The sequence below is a fragment of the Capricornis sumatraensis genome, chromosome 1 (genome assembly GCF_032405125.1).
Source record: "Capricornis sumatraensis isolate serow.1 chromosome 1, serow.2, whole genome shotgun sequence".
NCBI classification, from domain to species: domain Eukaryota; kingdom Metazoa; phylum Chordata; class Mammalia; order Artiodactyla; family Bovidae; genus Capricornis; species Capricornis sumatraensis.
This window is the reverse complement of record NC_091069.1, coordinates 185,164,123-185,183,026: the sequence shown is the minus strand read 5'-3', so window position 1 is coordinate 185,183,026 and position 18,904 is coordinate 185,164,123. Positions and strand designations below refer to the sequence as shown.

Sequence of the window (18,904 nt, the reverse complement as noted above, 5' to 3'; positions counted from 1 at the left end):
CTGCTATAATTATTGCTATTTATGAAAAATCATTATAATTATAGTACTTTACAATTTAAAGAGTGTTTTTCCCATCCATTTTCTTATCTGAGTCTTGTAATGTCCCTCTGGCTTAGGTCAGGCAGGTGATCTTCTCCTACTTTTATAGATGAGGATACTGTGGCCCAAGGGAGAATTTAACTAGCCTCCAACCCACCTCCCATGTCAATATTTTGTGCTGTCCATGAGGTTATGGAAATACAGTGATCCAATTTCATCTTAATAATACTGTTTTTTAGCTGCATATAAGAGAATCAAGTTCACACATTTCTCAGTTGCCTTCCATAACAGTAATGTCCTGCCTTTCCTTGTACCAGAATCCATTGCCAGGATGTTCACATGAATTTAAAATTTTAAGAGACTGCTGTCTTAATAATACTACAGTATTTGATAGTTACTCAATGAGGTGAAGATGTGATCACCTCTGATAGAGGGATTCACTCCTTGAAAACATCTGGTCCTAGGACAGAGATGCACTGGAGGTTCAGACACTGAGAAAACATAAACAATCTGTCATTACAGTGTTTGCCTTTTTCTGGCTATAGCAAGAAAAAGGGGCTAAGGAAAGTCTCTCAGTTTTCACAAGAAGGACCTTCCAGTCTAGGTCCTAAGATGTGAAAAACACAAACACACACAGGTGTGCACACACAGTCATCCTGTGTGTGCAGTCACCTTTTGCTTCCTTTCATATTCATTGATCCTGCTGTGCTTCTAGCTGATTTGACTCAAAAGATGCTGATACAGGAAGGGTTACTGGCTGGACCTATGGCAGAGTCTGCCATTACTTATTCATTGATTTACTCCAATTATTTGTTGAACATGTACATAGATCAGATGCTGAGCAAGATTCTGGAGAAGTGACGAGGAGGGAAACAAACAAATTCCTTGTCCTCATGAAGTGTACATTCTCTTAGGGAGACGGATGATAGACTCTTTGTGACCCTTTGGACTGTAACTCACCAGATCCCTCTGCCTATGGGAGCTTTCAGGCAAGAATACTGAAGTGTGTTGCCATTTGCTTTCCCAGGGGATTTGCCTGACCCAGGGATCAATCCCACATCTCCTGTGTCTCTTGCATTGCAAGCAGATTTGTTACCCATTGAGCTGTCTGGGAAAGCACAGGACAAACATGCATAAAAGTTAATGTTAGATGGTGATGGATATTATGAGAAATGTAAACAAAACAGATTGAAGGGATAGAGTGCCATAGAGGGGTCATGGGGCTTCCCTGATGCCTCAGATGGTAAAGAATCTTCCTATAATGCAGGAGACCCAGGTTTGATCCCTGGGTTTGGAAGATCCCTTGGAGAAGGGAATGGTTACCCACTCCAGAATTCTTGTCTGGGGAATTCCATGGACGCTGGTTATAGTCCATAGGGTCTGAGCAACTAACACTACTTTCAGTGGGATCATACAAATATATTCAGAATGAGAAGATGATTAAAAGATTGTTTTAGATTTTCTAATTAAAAAGTACCCATAGTTAGTATGAGAAAATTTTTGAAGAGATTATAGTTGAAAATTTCCCCATCATGGAAAAGGAAATAGTCAATCAAGTCCAGGAGGTGCAAAGAGTCCCATACAGGATAAACCCAAGGAGAAACTTGCCCAGACACATACTAATCAAACTAACAAAGACTAAACACAAAGAAAGAATAGTAAAAGCAGCAAGGGAAAAGCAACAGGTAATATACAAGGGAAATCCCATATATTTAACAGCTGATCTGACGCCACATAAAGATCAAGGGATCAATCCAAGAGGAAAACATAACAATTGTAAATATCTACGGACCCTACATTGGAGCACCTCAATACTTAGGATAAGCGCTAACAGACAGAAAAGGAATTGACAGTAACACAGTAATAGTAGGAGACTTTAACACCCCATTCATATCAATGGACAGATCATCAAAACAGAAAATTGAGAAGGAAACACACGTCTTAAATGATACATTGGATGAGATGGATATCATTGATATCAAGACATTCCATCCAAATGCAGAAGAATACATACACCTTCTTATCAAATGCACATAGAATATCCTCTAGGATAGACCACATCTTGGGTCATGAATTAAACCTCAGTAAACTTAAGAAAATTGAAATCATATCAAGCATCTTCTCCAACCACAAACTTGTGAGACTAGATATCAATTACTGAAAAAAAACTGTAAGAAAAAGAAACACATGGATATTAAACAATACGTTCCTAAATAACCAACAGGTTACTGAAGAAATCAAAAGGGAAATCAAGAAATTTCTGGAAACAAATGACAATGGAAACACGACAACTCAAAACCTATGGGATGCAGCAAAAGCAGTTCTAAGAGGAAAGTTTAATAGCAATAGAGTCCTACCTCGAGAAACAAGAAAAGCATTGAATAGACAACCTAACTTTACACCTAAAACAACTGTAAAAAGAAGGACACAAACCCCCAAGATTAGTAGAAGGAAAGGAATCATAAAGATCTGAGCAGAAATAAATGAAAAAGAAAAGAAAGAAACAATAGTAAAAAACTAAAATAGTAATAACTAAAAGCTGGCTCTTTGAGAAGATAAAATTGACAAACCTTTAGCCAGACTCGTCAAGAAGAAAAAAGAGAAGAATCAAATCAACAAAATCAGAAATGAGAAAAGAGAGTTTACAACAGACAATGCAGAAATACAAAGGATTATGAGAGACTATTATGAACAACTATATGGCAATAAAATGGATAACCTGAACGAAATGGACAGATTCTTAGAAAAGGTCAACCTTCCAAAACTGAACCAGGAAGAAATAGATAGTATGAACAACCCAATAACAAGCACTGAAATTGAAGCTGTGATCAAAAATCTTCCAAAAAACAAAAGCCCAGGACCAGGTGGCTTCACAGGAGAATTCTATCAAACATTTATAGGAGAGGTAATGCCTATCCTCGTAAACCTCAAAAATTTGCAGGAGAAGGAACACTTCTAAACTCATTCTGTGAGGCCAACATCACCCTGATACCAAAACCAGACAAAGAGGACACAAAAAAGAAAACTACAGGCCAGTATGACCGGTGAACATAGATGCAAAAGTCCTCAACAAAATTTTAGCAAACAGAATTCAGCAACACATCAATAAGCTCATACACCATGATCAAGTTGGGTTTATTCCAGGGATGCAAGGATTCTTCAATATATGCAAATCAATCAATGTGATACACCATATTAACAAATTGAAAGATAAAAACCATATGATCATCTCAATAGATGCAGAAAAAGGCTTTGATAAAATTCAGCACCTATTTATGATTGAAACTTTTTTTAAAAATGGGTGTAGAAGGAATCTACCTCAACGTAGTAAAGGCCATATATGATAAGCCTACATCTAACATTATTCTCAATGGTGAAAAACTGAAAGCATTCCCCCTAAGATCAGGAACAAGAGAAGAAAGGGTGTCCACTTTCACCACTATTATTCAATATAGTTGTGGAAGCCCTAGCTACAGCCATTAGAGAAGAAAAAGAAATAGAAGGAATCCAGATCAGGAAAGAAGAAGTGAAGCTCTCACTGTTTGCAGATGACATGATTCTGTACATAGAAAACCCTAAAGATAGTATCAGAGAATTACTAGAGCTAATCAGTGAATTTAGCAAAGTTGCAGGATATAAAATCAATACACAGAAATCACTTGCATTTCTATATACTAACAGTGAAAAATCAGAAAGAGAAATTAAGGAATCGATCCCATTCACCCTTGCAACAAAAGAATAAAATATCTAGGAATAAACTTACCAAAGGATACTAAAGAACTGTACATAGAAAATTATAAGACACAAATGAAGGAAATCAAAGATGACATAAACAGATGGAGATAGATCTGATCTAAACAGATCAGGTCCCGAAAGATTAACTCTTGCTGGCTAAATTCACAAGAAACTGACTAATACACTAGATCTCATTTGAGCTGTTTTATACAGAGAATTAAATAAGTTTAAGGACTCAGGGAAGGTGGTTTGGGGAGCGAGCTACTAGGAGAAAAGAAACTAGTGGTCTTAATAGGACATACCATTCTGCTGTCATTGTGTCAGATTCATAAAGATAAATTTACTTAGATAATTATAAGATTTAAGCACTATCTTGTCAGGTCACCCTAATTTTTGTTGTTGCGGAGGATAGTCTGGTTTCTTGGCTTTTTCTTCTAAACACTTCAAGGCACTATACTGATATTTAACTACCTTAGACAAGTTCTGTAGAGTTGATTCAATTACACTAATTTCTTATTATTTCATTCCTAATGGGCCTTACTGCACATTCACTTTGATTTCTCGACGGAGTCTTAAGAGACATTCCCGTCACATGTCTATGATCATTATTACATTGTTATCTTAAAAGATTATTTCAGGTCACCCTGTTTCCAAATCCTGCTGCTGCTGCTGCTAAGTCACTTCAGTCGTGTCCAACTCTGTGCTAGGGCTACCCGTTTATTTCCTTTGTATTTCACTCTTTATCTTCCCTGGTGGCTCAGAGGGTAAAGAGCCTGCCTGCAAGGTGGAAGACCTGGGTTTGATCCCTGGGTCAGGAAGATCCGCTGGAGAAGGAAATGGCAACCCACTCCAGTACTCTTGCCTGGAAAATTCCATGGACAGAGAAGGCTGGTGCAGGCTATAGTCCATGGGGTCACAAAGAGTCAGACATGACTGAGCGACTTTCACTTTCACTCTTTATTTCCTTGCCTTAAACTCTAGGCAAACTTCTTGTTTTTCCCAAGCCTGTTCCCACTTCCTGTGCAGGCCCTTATGGTGGTGTTACTGCCCTCTGCTCACTTCTCGTGGATTCTGAATACAAGCAGTAGTCAGTGCTCCTGCTAACATGGAGCATTGACATGAAATTCATAGATCCTGTGCTTCATGGTCACTGGTCATTGCCGCATGCTTCTTCTCCAGCCCCTTGGCTACACCCTGGGGAGTCTTGATCTAGTTCATCATTTAGGATATCTCTCTTTGACACAGACACACCTAATCCACTGATCCCTCACCTGTTGCTCTTCCTGGACTTGAAGTCTCTCCTTGCCTTTTCCTGCTTCATTCAACTAAAATCCCATCCTTTTATATGGTGGCTTCTTTTCTTTTCTTTTTTTAAAATTTTTGGCTGAGCTGGGTCTTTGTTGCTGCAAGTGGGCATTCTCTTGTTGAGGTGAACAGGGGCTACTCTCCAGCTGTGGCAAGCTGGGGCTACTCACGGTTGTGGTGCTCAGGCTTCTGGCCGTGTGGCTTCTCTTGTTGCGGAGCATGGGCATGCAAGCTTGTGGGCCATGGGCTTAGTTGCCCTGTGGCACGTGGGGTCTTCCTGGATCAGGGGTTGAACCCGTGTCCCCTGCATTGGCAGGTGGATTCTTAACCACTGCAGCACCAGGGAAGTGCTATACTGTGGTTTCTGAACACAGAATTTGTATCACCTCTGGCTGGATCTACTCCTTGAGGGCAGGTTTGGAGGCAGTTACTTCCTTTAACTTGCATATGCATCAAAGAAAAGATCCTGTAAATAAGAGTATGACTTTGGGAAAATCTTCTCATATATTCCAGTTGTCTTGTCAAAGTTGTCTTATTTGTCAAATACTCCAGCCTACCTCAAAAATTTTATAAAAGCTAAATATATGAAGTGGTAAAAAGCTTAGACAAAGTCACTTTGTACTTGAGAAATTTGAACCCAGACTGAAATGGATGGAAACCGGAAATTTCCACTTTTAATGTAAATATGTTGCTTCTCGCAGGGAAATCCTGGAGGCAAGACCCTTGAGGAGAGACGCTCCAGCCTGGATGCTGAGATTGACTCACTGACTAGCATCTTGGCTGACCTGGAGTGCAGCTCCCCCTACAAGCCTCGGCCCCCGCAGGTAAGAGCTTGCTGTGAATATTAGCCACAGATGATCTGCAATTACCTGAAAGCACAAGCTGCTTATTATAGCCCTTCTTTCTTTTTTGATTTTCTCAGTGTCTATGGTCTAAGTTATCTTTTTAATATCTATATGTGTCTGTCAACAGAAATTTCTTTAACTGGTTTGATTAGTATTTTCTCTAAAATAGCACCACAGCATCCTACCCATTTATAAGTTAAATCTTCTTATGCCATTGCCCTGCTCCTTTTCTGGCTTAGCCTCGGTGGATATTTTGTTATATGTTAGTAGAATCTTCAGAGATATGGTTTAGCATGGCTCTCTTAAAGTCAGGGTGAAAACTACATCTTTTCTAAGAAGTTCCTTACATCAAATACATTGAGACACCTTCCTTTTTCAGTTGTTGTAAGTAATGCTGCATAGGACATGTTCATGTATATTTTCTTTGGAGCTATTTACCTGACTCACAGTGGGATTTCTACATTGGGGATTATGACTATTTCTTATTTTTCTTTCCATGGATACTGAGTAGCTTATATTAGTACCAACAGTTTGAATATATCAATTTCTCCCCAGTTGTAATAGCATTTGGTACAGCAATTAATGTATTTTTCTTTTTAATCTATTTTTTTTAAACTGAAGGATAATTGCTTTACAGAATTTTGTTGTTTTCTGTCAAATATCAACATGAGTCAACCATAGGTATACATATGTCCCCTCCCTCTTGAACCTCCAGTGTTTTTTTCTTATGCAAGTGGTGTCTTGTTATTAGTTCTTCTTTGCATCCCCTGGCTTCCTTTGGAGTGTGGCTATTTTTCTTCACCTTTATTTATTACCTGCATTTCGGAAGCTGACCTTGCACTGCTGGTGGTCATTCCATGCCTCCCTCCAGTCTCGAGAAAGGAATGGTAAATCAATTTCAGAGCTTCTGAGCCCTTGTAAGACAGCCAGCTGTACTCTTCATACAGACCTTGGACCCAAACTGTTGTCACTGTGTTACGTTTGCTTGACCTTCAGCCCTCCAGCTCTCCAGTAGCATCTGCAATATTCACAGTGTTTCCTTTCACAAATAAAAAACCAGTCCTGCTTCTCTGCTGCCAGTCATTTCAGCACAGTACTGAGTAAGGTGCTTTCCTCATTAGACGTACTCCAGCTGCCTTTTCTAGACCTATAATGGGACTGTCGGTTATGTGGGGGCACAAGGCAACACATACTAGTGCTGAGTTCTTCCTTAGCTGCCATCACTGTTGGCTTCACGTGGCCTGTCGGTGGTGAAAATGCACTTTGTTGCTACAAACACGTGCTGAGCTGCAGAAAGGTGGCACCTGCTGTGGTCTTTTGGGGGAGCTATAGAAGAAGGAAAGAGGTTGGTTAAAAGGAAGAAAAATAGGACCAAATGGTCCTCTTTCAGAAGCCCATAATAAGTTCAACAGTGGCAGATATATCAAAGAGCAAGGAAAAGACTGAGATATTCTTTTAAAGGTGGCAACATCTGAAAAGGTTATTCCAAATACTCGCATGTTTTGCTGAGGGATGGAGAGGTGGTGATGTTGGAGGCGAGAGGGGAAAGCAACCTGAGCCACAAGGAAGGTCCAGGGTGCATTCAGAGAACTGCAAGCTGCCTAGAGGTTGCAGACGAGGCCACTGAAAGCTTCAAGTGGACTACAAGCCTAGAAGTTCTCCTGCTCACAGCCTATGGACATGTTTGAGTGCCAGATGAAGATTTTGGCTTGTCTTATAAATAATGGGGGATAGTTGAAGGCTTCCAAGCAGAGAAAATCTATAGTTCATCCTGGAGAAGGAACATAGGAAATAAGACACTGTTTCTCATGTGATTGGTCAGTGTCTCTTGAGTATGGCTTTTTTATAAAAAGAAAAACATTCAGAGAAAAATCTCAATATCATCTAGAACTTGAAAATCAAACACAGATCTAATTTCAAGGTCCAGCTGTGCTCACATTGTAGTCATGTGTCCTCAGACAAACCACTTACCTACTAAGTCTTAGTTTCCTCATCCACAAGCATCTATGTCTCAGAGTTGAGATAGCTTTGTTTCACTCTAGTGTGAAGAGATGTGAAAGTACTTTATAATCAGTAAAGCACCGTTCAAATATCAGTGATTATGAGTTTGTATGCACAGTGAGATTGCGCAAACAAAATGTGGCTGCTGAATAAACCTATTAAAATGCAGAGGTGAATTGGAGGCATGTGTAGACAGTCTTAAAGAATGCAGGCTATGTTAAGAAAAACCTCTAATCTGAATCTCCCCAGTATATATTAGGGTATGAGAATTTAGGAGGAAAAAATAAGATTAAACAAAAGTCCTATTTAAAAAAGAGAAGACATATATATGTATTTATGCACAAAATGGATGAGTCCAGTGGCAAAGTCAGTGGCCTTGCCATTGTGTAAAGTGGGCTTGAGGTATTTGCTTGGGTGGAACTGGAAACATGCTTAACATCAAACAACATTTAAAAACGTAGGAGTAAGCAAGGCTAGCTGGAGAACATTTTAGAGACCTCTTGCATCTTTCTAGAGTGAGAGGTACAAGCTATTGGTTATAAGATAGGCTCAAGGATATGCTGTACAACACAGGAAATATAGCTAATATTTTGTAATAACTGTAAATGGAAAGTTACCTTTAAAAACTGTATGAAAGTTAAAAATTAAAAAAGTTATTAATGGTAACTCAAGTAGAACAGGTTGAGAATTCTACTTTTCATGTGTCTGTTCCATTCAGAAGTTAAACAGCAATCCATTCTAACTTCTTGATTCTAATTTACGAAAGCAAAAGTTAAGTGGGAGAAACAGCTCATTCTTCTGAATTATTTTTACTCTGGTAGAACTGAATTAGATACGTTAGTATTTATTGGTTAACATAATTATATACTGTGAGAACAATAATCACACCCTTAAAATATTAAAAATATGTGCCAGGAGAAGATGGTGTCTGCAGTAGACTGTGTTGTGTTGTAATTAAAAGGTACTTGAACAGTCCTCAAAATGTAGACTGTTAATGGCCAACTTTGATGTTTCCATTTTTGATCCAAAGCTCATTGCAAAACCTGTTAAATCACTGACAACTTAAAGTAGGCTAGTAGGTCTGTGAGTTTTCACTATTCAATCATGTGTTGTGTGCTTTACTGAACCCACCTTTCCTGAATCACTTTGCAAGGCTGCATTGACTCACGGATAGAGGATAAAATCATATAGGTAGAATGTTTGTACAGTAAGAGGTCCAAAGTTGCTCTGTTTTGTTAACAACTCTGAAAATATCTGAAAATAGATTTTATGGGGGCATTTTCTTCCTTTTACCAAAGGAGCAATTTCTACTGTCATATTTCCCAGCTTTATTTCTATTCACTTTTTTATCCATAGTTTTTATTTGGGAGATATGCTTCATTCCACATTTTCATTCATTCAGCCAACATTTATTGAGATCCCATAGTGGGTTAGGCATTAGAAATATAGAGGTTAGAATCCACATTTTCTTGCTTTAGAGGAATTTCTGGTCTTACAGAAGAGACCATATGCATAAACAGTTCAGTGGGGCACAAAAGAAGGGCTTGTTGGATGTGCTACCTGAAGTTATTGTGTGACTCACTGGATGTTGAAATTGTTGGGAAATCAAAAATAGGAATATCAACTTTATATTTTATACTTTTCTAGGGAAGTGTCAGGGAGGACTACCCTCAGCAGGTAGAATTTGAGTTCCTTTGGCTGCATATTTGGGAAGGGCATGGAATTCAAATGAGAGAATAACAGAAATACGTAAGTCATGGGATGTTGAAAGAGAATGAATGCCTTTTTGAAAGACTAAAGTAGTTCATTTATGACATGGGGTATGTGAAGTACAAAGCGAACAGCAGATGGAATCCCATGCTCTAATTAATACGTAAATATCCTTCTTGATACCCAAGGACTCTTACAGTAAAAGGAGAAATTTGGGGGGTGGGTAGCAATGATATTTCTGGTTAGAGTGGATTTAGGGGTAACACCTTTTGAACGTTTACAGATGATTTTAAAATGTATTAACACATCTGTGCCAGCCATTGCACAGAGTAATGTGATTAAACTACCATAGTGTTTAGTACTAAAATTTCTAATCATGATAAAAAGTGTGTGTTAGGGAGTAGTTTTAGAAGAACAGATGTGAGAAGTTCTGAGATGGTTGTGGGTTTAACTGCAGACTCAGTATGATCTTAGAGTATCACAGTTTAGAGGTCATTTAGCCAAACTCTAGTTTTCGTCTAGAGAGAGGAAGAATATTGCTCAGTGAGGCTCATTAGAGGTAGAATCAATGATTTTTTTTTTTTTTTCTTTTTCCTGAACTAAGAGGTAATGGTTACCTGTGGATACTGAGAGCAACCAAGGGGCATACTGGTTCCCTTTAGTGTTTCAATAAGTCTATTCTAAAATGCCTCCCTTTTGTGGCACTTCCTCTAAAACACGGCTGGGAAACATGAAGGAGTAAACAAAATAAGACATAACTTAAAGGGAAATTGAATATTTATGATTATATATATTTTTTGAATTAGTATGAATATAGACCCCACCCATCTGGCATTCTGCTGTTAATGAAAGCACAGATTAGACTCCTGGGAAGTGTACTTACGGTCACCTTGAAATTCTCTTGATTTCTTAGAATACAAAGGATAAATCCAAGGACTTATGATTTCCTTTCCCTTCTCTTAGCAAAACCATGCCTAGAGCGCTGGCTTTCTAATTCCTGGTACAAAGCTGACTTTTCTTCCCTGCACTGAGTTTGGTAGGGCAGGGACTGGTACCTAGGCAACTTGGAGGAAATTTCAGGTATTTTATATTAATTGTAACTAAAGATTTAGTGTTTTTGAATCAAGTTTCTTTGGAATTGGTCAAATACAATTTCTCTGTCTTCATTTAGGATAGTATGAAAACATTTGGAGCAATTCCAGGGATAAGGATAGGATTGGACAGCCTATTACACAGAGTGAAGTAAGCCAGAAAGAAAAACACCAATACAGTATACTAACGCATATATATGGGATTTAGAAAGATGGTAACGATAACCCTGTATGCGAGACAGCAAAAGAGACACAGATGTATAGAACAGTCTTTTGGACGCTGCGGGAAAGGGAGAGGGTGGGATAATTTGGGAGAATGGTATTGAAAAATGTATAATATCATATAAGAAACGAATCGCCAGTCCAGGTTCAATGCAGGATACAGGATGCTTGGGCCTGGTGCACTGGGATGACCCAGAGGGATGGTACGGGGAGGGAGGTGGCAGGGGGGTTCAGGATGGGGAACGCATGTACACCCGTGGCGGATTCATGTTAATGTAGGGCAAAACCAATACAATATTGTAAAGTAATTAACTTCCAATTAAAATAAATAAATTTATATTAAAAAATTTAAAAAAAAAAATAAAACCTAGGTTCCCAAGCTTGCCAATAAGAAGAGCACTGTCTTCTCAATTCCCTGTGATCACCTCTGTCAAACGAGCTCCAGTTGTGTGAACTGTCCACATCACCAGTCTGAGCTTCCTCTTCTATATTTCTAGTATGCTCACAGTAACTACAGTTTTCCTCTTTTGCAGAGAAACCATATTGTTGTAGTCCCAAGAAATAAGATGTTGACTTTGAGAAATGGTCCACACAGTCTTTCCTATTTTTCATTTTTTTTCTTTTTGGATGTGGACCATTTTTAAAGTCTACTGAATTTATTACAGTGTTGCTTCTGTTTTATGTTTTGAGTTTTTGGCTCTGAGGTATATAGAATCTTACAGAAGGAGATTAAACCAGTCAGTCCTAAAGGAAATCAGTCCTGAATATTCATTGGAAGGACTGATGCTGAATCTCCAATACTTTGGCCACCTGATGTGAAGAGGTGACTCATTGGAAAAGACCCTAATGCTGGGAAAGATTGAGGGCAGGAGGAGAAGGGAACAACAGAGGATGAGATGGTTGGATGGCATCGGTTCAGTTCAGTTCAGTTGCTCAGTCGTGTCTGACTCTTTGTGACTCCATGAATTGCAGCACGGCAGGCTTCCCTGTCCATCACCAACACCTGGAGTCCACCCAAATCCATGTCCATCGAGTCAGTGATGCCATCCAACCATCTCATCCTCTGTTGTCCCCTTCTCCTCCTGCCCTCAATCTTTCCCAGCATCAGGGTCTTTTCAAATGAGTCAGCTCTTCACATCAGGTGGCCAAAGTATTGGAGGTTCAGCTTTAACATCAGTCCCTCTAATGAACACCCAGGACTGATCTCCTTTAGGATGGACTAGTTGGATCTCCTTGCAGTCCAATGGACTCTCTAGAGTCTTCTCCAACATCCTAGTTCAAAAGCATCAGTTCTTTGGTGCTCAGCTTTCTTTATAGTCCAACTCTCACATCCATACATGACTACTGGAAAAACTGTAGCCTTGACTAGACGGACCTTTGTTGACAAAGTAATGTCTCTGCTTTTAGCAGTCTAGTCTGGTCATAACTTTCCTTCCAAGGAGTAAGGGTCTTTTAATTTCATGGCTGCAATCACCATCTTCAGTGATTTTGGAGCCCAGAAAAATAAAGTCAGCCACTGTTTCTACTGTTTCCCCATCTATTTCCCATAAAGTGTTGGGACCAGATGCCATGATCTTAGCTTTAAGCCAGCATTTCCACTCGCCTCTTTCACTTTCATCAAGAGGCTCTTTAGTTCTTCACTTTCTGCCATAAGGGTGGTGTCATCTGCATATCTGAGGTTATTGATATTTCTCCCAGCAATCTTGATTCCAGCTTTTGCTTCCTACAGCCCAGCATTTCTCATGATGTACTCTGCATAGAAGTTAAATAAGGAGGGTAACAATATACAGCCTTGACGTACTCCTTTCCCTATTTGGAACCAGTCTGTTGTTCCATGTCCAGTTCTAACTGTTGCTTTCTGACCTGCATACAGGTTTCTCAAGAGGCAGGTCAAGTGGTCTGGTATTCCCGTCTCTTGAAGAATTTTCCACAGTTTATTTTGATCCACACAGTCAAAGGCTTCGACATAGACAATAAAGCAGAAATAGATGTTTTTCTGGAACTCTCTTGCTTTTTCAATGATCCAGCGGATGTTGGCAATTGGATCTCTGGTTCCTCTGCCTTTTCTAAAACCAGCTCGGACATCTGGAAGTTCACGGTTCGTGTATTGCTGAAGCCTGGCTTGAAGGATTTTAAGCATTACTATCGTGTGAGATGACTGCAATTATGTGGTAGTTTGAGCATGCTTTGGCATTGCCTTTCTTTGGGATTGGAATGAAAACTGACCCTTTCCAGTCCTGTGGCCACTGCTGAGTTTTCCAAATTTGCTGACATATTGTGTGTAGCACTTTCACAGCATCATCTTTCAGGGTTTGAAATAGCTCAACTGGAATTCCATCACCTCCACTAGCTTTGTTTGTAGTGATGCTTCCTCAGGCCCACTTGACTTCACATGGTTGGCATCACCGAGTCAATGGACATGAGTTTGAGCAAGCTCTGGGAGTTGGTGATGAATAGGGAAGCCTGGCGTGCTTCAGTCCTTGGGGTCGCAGAGAGTTGGACACAACTGAGCGACTAAACTTACTGAACTGAACTACTGGCCTGCCAGGGAAGTGCCAATCCTTCCTGTTTTGTTTTCAGATGGTTAGCTTGTGTTGGAGCTTGTTTGTAACTTCAGGTCTTTGAAGGTTTGGGGTTTATCTTTCCTGAATGCTGCTGCTCTATCAATGATATATTTATCTTTCCTATTTAAAACATTTTAAAATTATTACAATTTCTTAGTTTGTTTGGAAACTGAGTACATACTTGCTGCTTGGTCACATGAACATATCTTGAGTTTCAATCCCAGTGCTCCCACACTGCATTCCTTTCATAGAGCAATAATTTATGAGGCAACCTGAGAAATTATTTCAGGTGTGTCCGTGTTGCATGGAAGGCTTTTCTTTGTAGTTCATGTGGCCTCAGGGCTTGCTGGCCGTGAAATCAGGGTGGAGTCTTATGTGCCGTGGAGCTTCTATTTTCTGTGCTCCTTGTTCTAGCTTGCAAAAGCCATGAGCAGCCGCAGGGGAAATTAATAATTAAATTTTTAATATTCCATACTATTTGTTGCAACCCAAACATGTGTGCTACTGGGGGATGAGAGTTGTGACATGGTAATACTGTGTGCTAAGATGGAGAATATTCCTGCAGAATAAGACTTGGGTGTTGCTTTGTTTGGCTTCTTGGAAATGGAGATAGGAACTGGGTCTTATCCTGTTGAAAAAGAGAAAAGGTATGTATAGTGTCATTTTCCTCTTCCCATATTCCTTTGGGAAAAACGTTAGATGCATAGCATGATTTGATTGGGCTTCCCAGGTGGCTCAGTGGTAAAAAACCAACCTGCCAAGCAGGGCACATGGGTGGGGAAGAGGCCCTCTAGAAGGAAATGGCCACCCACACCAGTATTCTTGCCTGAGAAATCCCATGGACAGAGCAGTCTGGTGGGCTACAGTTGATGGGATCTCAAAGAGTCAGACAGGACTTAGCAACTAAACAATAAGAACACAATTTGCTTAAAACAAGCAACCAACCAACCAACCAAACAACAACAAAAAAAAAACACCTGACTTGTCCATGTATCTGTAATGTCTGTTTACTAATAGCTTTCTTTGAAAGCTATGGTCAAAGCTGAAATATAGTAGAAACCTCATATGTAAGTTGCCAAATGGAGTCCAGTAAAGTAATAGGGGCAAAATACTATTTTAAAAGAAAAGAGGATCTAATTCTTTGCAGTTCCCATATTTAGTAGATCTGGGGTATTTTGTATTAGTCTGTACCTGCCAGGAAACCTCAACAGTTAAGTAACAATGAGGTGGGGGTGGAGGAGTGGTTAGCTGACTCAGAGTTGCATGCCATGATTTTGATGACGGGCAATTAATTTTTAGATTGTATATAATTGTATCTCAATAACATTTATACCTCTTCCTTTTAAAGAAGCTGATGTTTGTATTTGTGTCTTATGTGACAAGCATAATAAAGTTAGCTTTTCAATTTTGAGTGCCAAGAAAATGTAACATTTTCATGTGGAACTTTATGTTGAAGATTTCCCTTGGGTTGCCCCTCTCCAAAACTTCTTCCCCAAAATGCCCATTTGACTTGCCCCAGTGTAAGAGTGTGCTCTGAGTGTGTTATGTGGGTTAGGTCCCAGCAGTGAAATAGGAGGAAGGGAAGCAAGGCAGCTGTGCTGTGAAGTATCCAGGAGAAGCCAGCTCTACTGGAGCCCAGGGAGGGAAGAGGAAGCCTTCTCTGGTGCCCTGGCCATGGTCCCTGGGGTAGATTTTAGCTGTGATTTGTTTGCAAGATCTTGGCTCAGAGATGATTGTGTTACATTACACTGAGTCACTCCATCTAGACATTGGTTTAAAAAGAAGCTCACAAAGCTGCCTGTTGAGCTTCTCCATTTCATAACACGATCTTAGTGGAAATAATTAGCTCTGTGTCCATGCGGAAGCACACATCACAGTTGCAAAATTAAAGAGCTTTCTTGTCAGGACTGCTCTCCTTATTTCTTTCCTTCTCTCCCATTGTTTAAATATCTATTTTGGTGGTAACCTTAATCTCAGATGCCATGGTTCCCTTTATTCCTTTATCTTTTTTTAAAATTTATTTAAAAGCAAATGAACAATAAAATACAAATTTGTCTATGTTTTTTACTCAAGATGATTAGATTTTACCATGGCAAATGCATGGGAATGTTGTGTTTTAAGAGCAAGAGCCGAATCTCAGATAAGGTACTGTCACATTTTTGTGCGTTTCAACACCCATTTCCTTTGTATGCCTTATAGCTAAACTAAAGCGTAATGATGATAAAGGTAGTCTCTTTGAACAGAAGATTGGAGGCGGTTAATACTAACCCTACATGTCACCATTTGTCATGGTGAGTAACTGGCCTGTCCTCTCCACAAAAATACCGTGTTGGAAGATAACTGCTAAGTTTCCTTTCATACTGTGGAAGAATTACCAGGAAAGTCATATGTCATCTTTCAGTGAATACATTAACTACAGATATGAAAGTTTAATTTGGTATATTTTGTTATTTGAACATACATATTTCCAGTTTACATAAAACTGTGAACTGGACAGTTGTTGAAATGAAAGATACCAATTGGGTACTTACTGCTGTTGAGCCAGTAGGTATACTTTTCATGTACGTGCACATGGGGCCACTTGTGAATTTTAGAATTTGTCTCTGAGAATTTGACCTCTCTGAGGTCCTGAGTCCAAACTTGCTGTGCTATCATATTGGGGTTCAAGACCTCAGAAGAGAATTGGAGTATGTTTTGCGACTCTGAATCACAAATTGCTCAAATGTAAAGTTAAAATTCCAATAATTGTACTTCACAGATTATACCTTATAGATGGTCTAAAAGTGTACACACAATGCCTGAAGCTTGTGCAGCTGATAAATAATTGTGTTAAATACCTGACTATATAGCCCTTGAGGGAAGATTATCTTTTTGTTCCCTGCAAACAAGAGCCATATGAATTCATATTTGCTGAGTAAATAAGTAAATATTGTCATCAAATCCAATAAGGATGTAAGAATTCACATTCTAGAAGTCTGCTAGAAAACCCACTTTGGAATTGGCATTGAGTTAGTGCATGACATAGTTACAACTGCTTTCTGATTTCTCCATAAGTAACAGCAGGTATTTGTAGCAGTAAAAAATAGTACAACTGAGGCAAGTGAGGTATATATGGACAACTTAATGGCAGCTACTGATTCAGCTAAAATTTCTCACTTTATCTCTGCACTGCCTCGTATCACTTGAAGGCAATGCACTTGGTTGAAAAGATGATGTTTTCTGGGATTATAATTCAATACTATAACTCTTTTCTTCTTCTTGTGATGATATAAAACTGTTTTCTGTATCCACTAAGTAACTGCTAAAAAGAAAGGACCATTATGTTACTCAGTGTTTCCTAATTCAAAGATCAATATGATAAGTTCTTCAGATTCAATGATAGAAGACAAAAAGTTACTTGGCTGATGAGCTGATGTATGCTTCTTTTTATTCAGAAAAAAATAGCAAAATTTCTGCAGAATTATCATATGACTCTTTTGTTTGAGCCTCAATGATTCATCTCCTCCTTCCTTTACCACATTAGTTCTGATACCTCCTGATCTGATATTTGAAACATTATGTGTGTGCCAATTGTAAGCCATTTTTAAAACTGATTGTCTTAACCTAACTAACTTGTACTTTTTAGATGGAAACAAGCTTTCTATCTATATGTGCCTATGAATATCCTTAAAAATAAGTAAACTTAAGACATTTTAAAGTGATCATTTAATTCTAATAGATTGCTTATATCGATGATAAACAATGGATCCATAACAGTAACATTCTGCTGGTATAAGTAAACTATATGAATTAAAGTGAGTTAAAGAGATGAATATCAGTTTAAGAAATGTGTTTCAGAAAGCTTCAAGTACTAGTCGTCAGACATGTAAGCCCATTACACAAAATAAGCCCATTACTCAAGGTATTTTAATAACTTGACTGTTTCGAGATTGTATCATCTTGATATTATACTACTTATATGAAAATACTGGAAAATGTTATTTCTCAGATACTGCTAGAAGTGCAATAAGGAATCCTCTTGGCTTCCTCTGCCACCCAACCAACAGAGAGTGATGTTTTATTTTCTAAATGACCAGTGTGTATGTGTGTGTGTGTGTGTGTGTCTGTGTGTCTGTGTACATGCATGCAGTCGCTCAGTCGTGTCCTACTCTTTGCAGCCCTATGGACTCTGGCTCACCAGGCTCCTCTGTCCATGGGATTTCCCAGGCAAAAGCACTGGAGTAGATTGCCATTTCCTTCACCAAGGGATCTTTCTGACCCAGGGATTGAAGCTGCATCTCCTGTACTGCGGGTGCATTCTTTACCACTGAGCCACTGGGGAAGCCCAGACCAAAAGTACTAATAGCTTAAAAAATAAAACAAACAAACAAAAAAACCTGATTCCTTAGACTTTTCAAAATTTACTACTTTTGTGCTTAAAATGACACTATCGTGGAAGTGAATAGCAACCCATGGACTGGGAGAATTCACTTGGATATCATATATCTGATAGATTTGTATCTAGACTATATGAAGACTCTTGTAATCAGTAAGAAGACAAATAATCTAATTTAAAAATGGACAAATGATCTTGATAGACATTTCTCCAAAGATATACTAGAAGCTAATATCATAGGAAAAGATGTTATTAGTCATCCAGGAAATAATCAAATCAAAACTACAGTGAGATGCAACATCACCCACACTAAGATGGTTATAATACAAAAGACAGAAACATATAAAAAAAAAAAAGATGTAGTGAAATTGGAGTTGTCATACATTGCTGGCTAGTTGTAAAGTGGCACAGCCACTTTGAAAAAAGCCCAGCAGTTCCTCAAAAGATTAGACTTAAAGTTATCATACGATCAAACAACTTTGTTCTTGAGTATATATCCAAGAGAATTAAAACATTTATCTACCCAAAGCCTGTCAATGAATGTGCGTGGCAGCATTATTCATAATAGCCAGAAAGTGGAAACAATTTAAACATCAATCAATTGAAGAATGAATAAACAAGTGTAGTATATCCATCCAAACAGTTAAATATGATTTAATCATAAATTAGAATGAAATACTGATTCATGCCAAAACACATATAAATCTTGAAAACTATGCTATATGAAGAAACCAGTCACAAAAGATTTCATGTAACATGATTCCATTTATATGACTAGGCTGATCTATAGATTTAGAAAGATTGGTGGTCTCCAGTGACTGAGAAGGGGGAAAAATGGCAACAGTAGGTCTTTGGGGAATGATCAAAATAATGTGCAACTAGAAAGCGATATTCCTTTACAGTTTGCAGGAGGCTTCCTGCAGTACAGGAGCCATGGGTTCAATCCCTGGGTAAGGAAGATACCCTGGAGAAGAAAATCACACAAAGACTCTTTGTGACCCCATGGACTGAGGCCCC

The 18,904-nt window shown here is 38.9% G+C and overlaps 1 protein-coding gene across 1 annotated transcript in view; it reads left to right on the top strand.

The window, feature by feature from the left end:
- Positions 1-18,904, top strand: part of LPP (LIM domain containing preferred translocation partner in lipoma) — a 729,950-nt gene that overhangs the window by 347,472 nt on the left and 363,574 nt on the right. Inside the window, exon 6 of the mRNA XM_068970945.1 lies at positions 5,781-5,903. Within this exon, the coding sequence (XP_068827046.1) occupies positions 5,781-5,903 (123 nt within the window). The remainder of the gene's footprint in view (positions 1-5,780; positions 5,904-18,904) is intronic.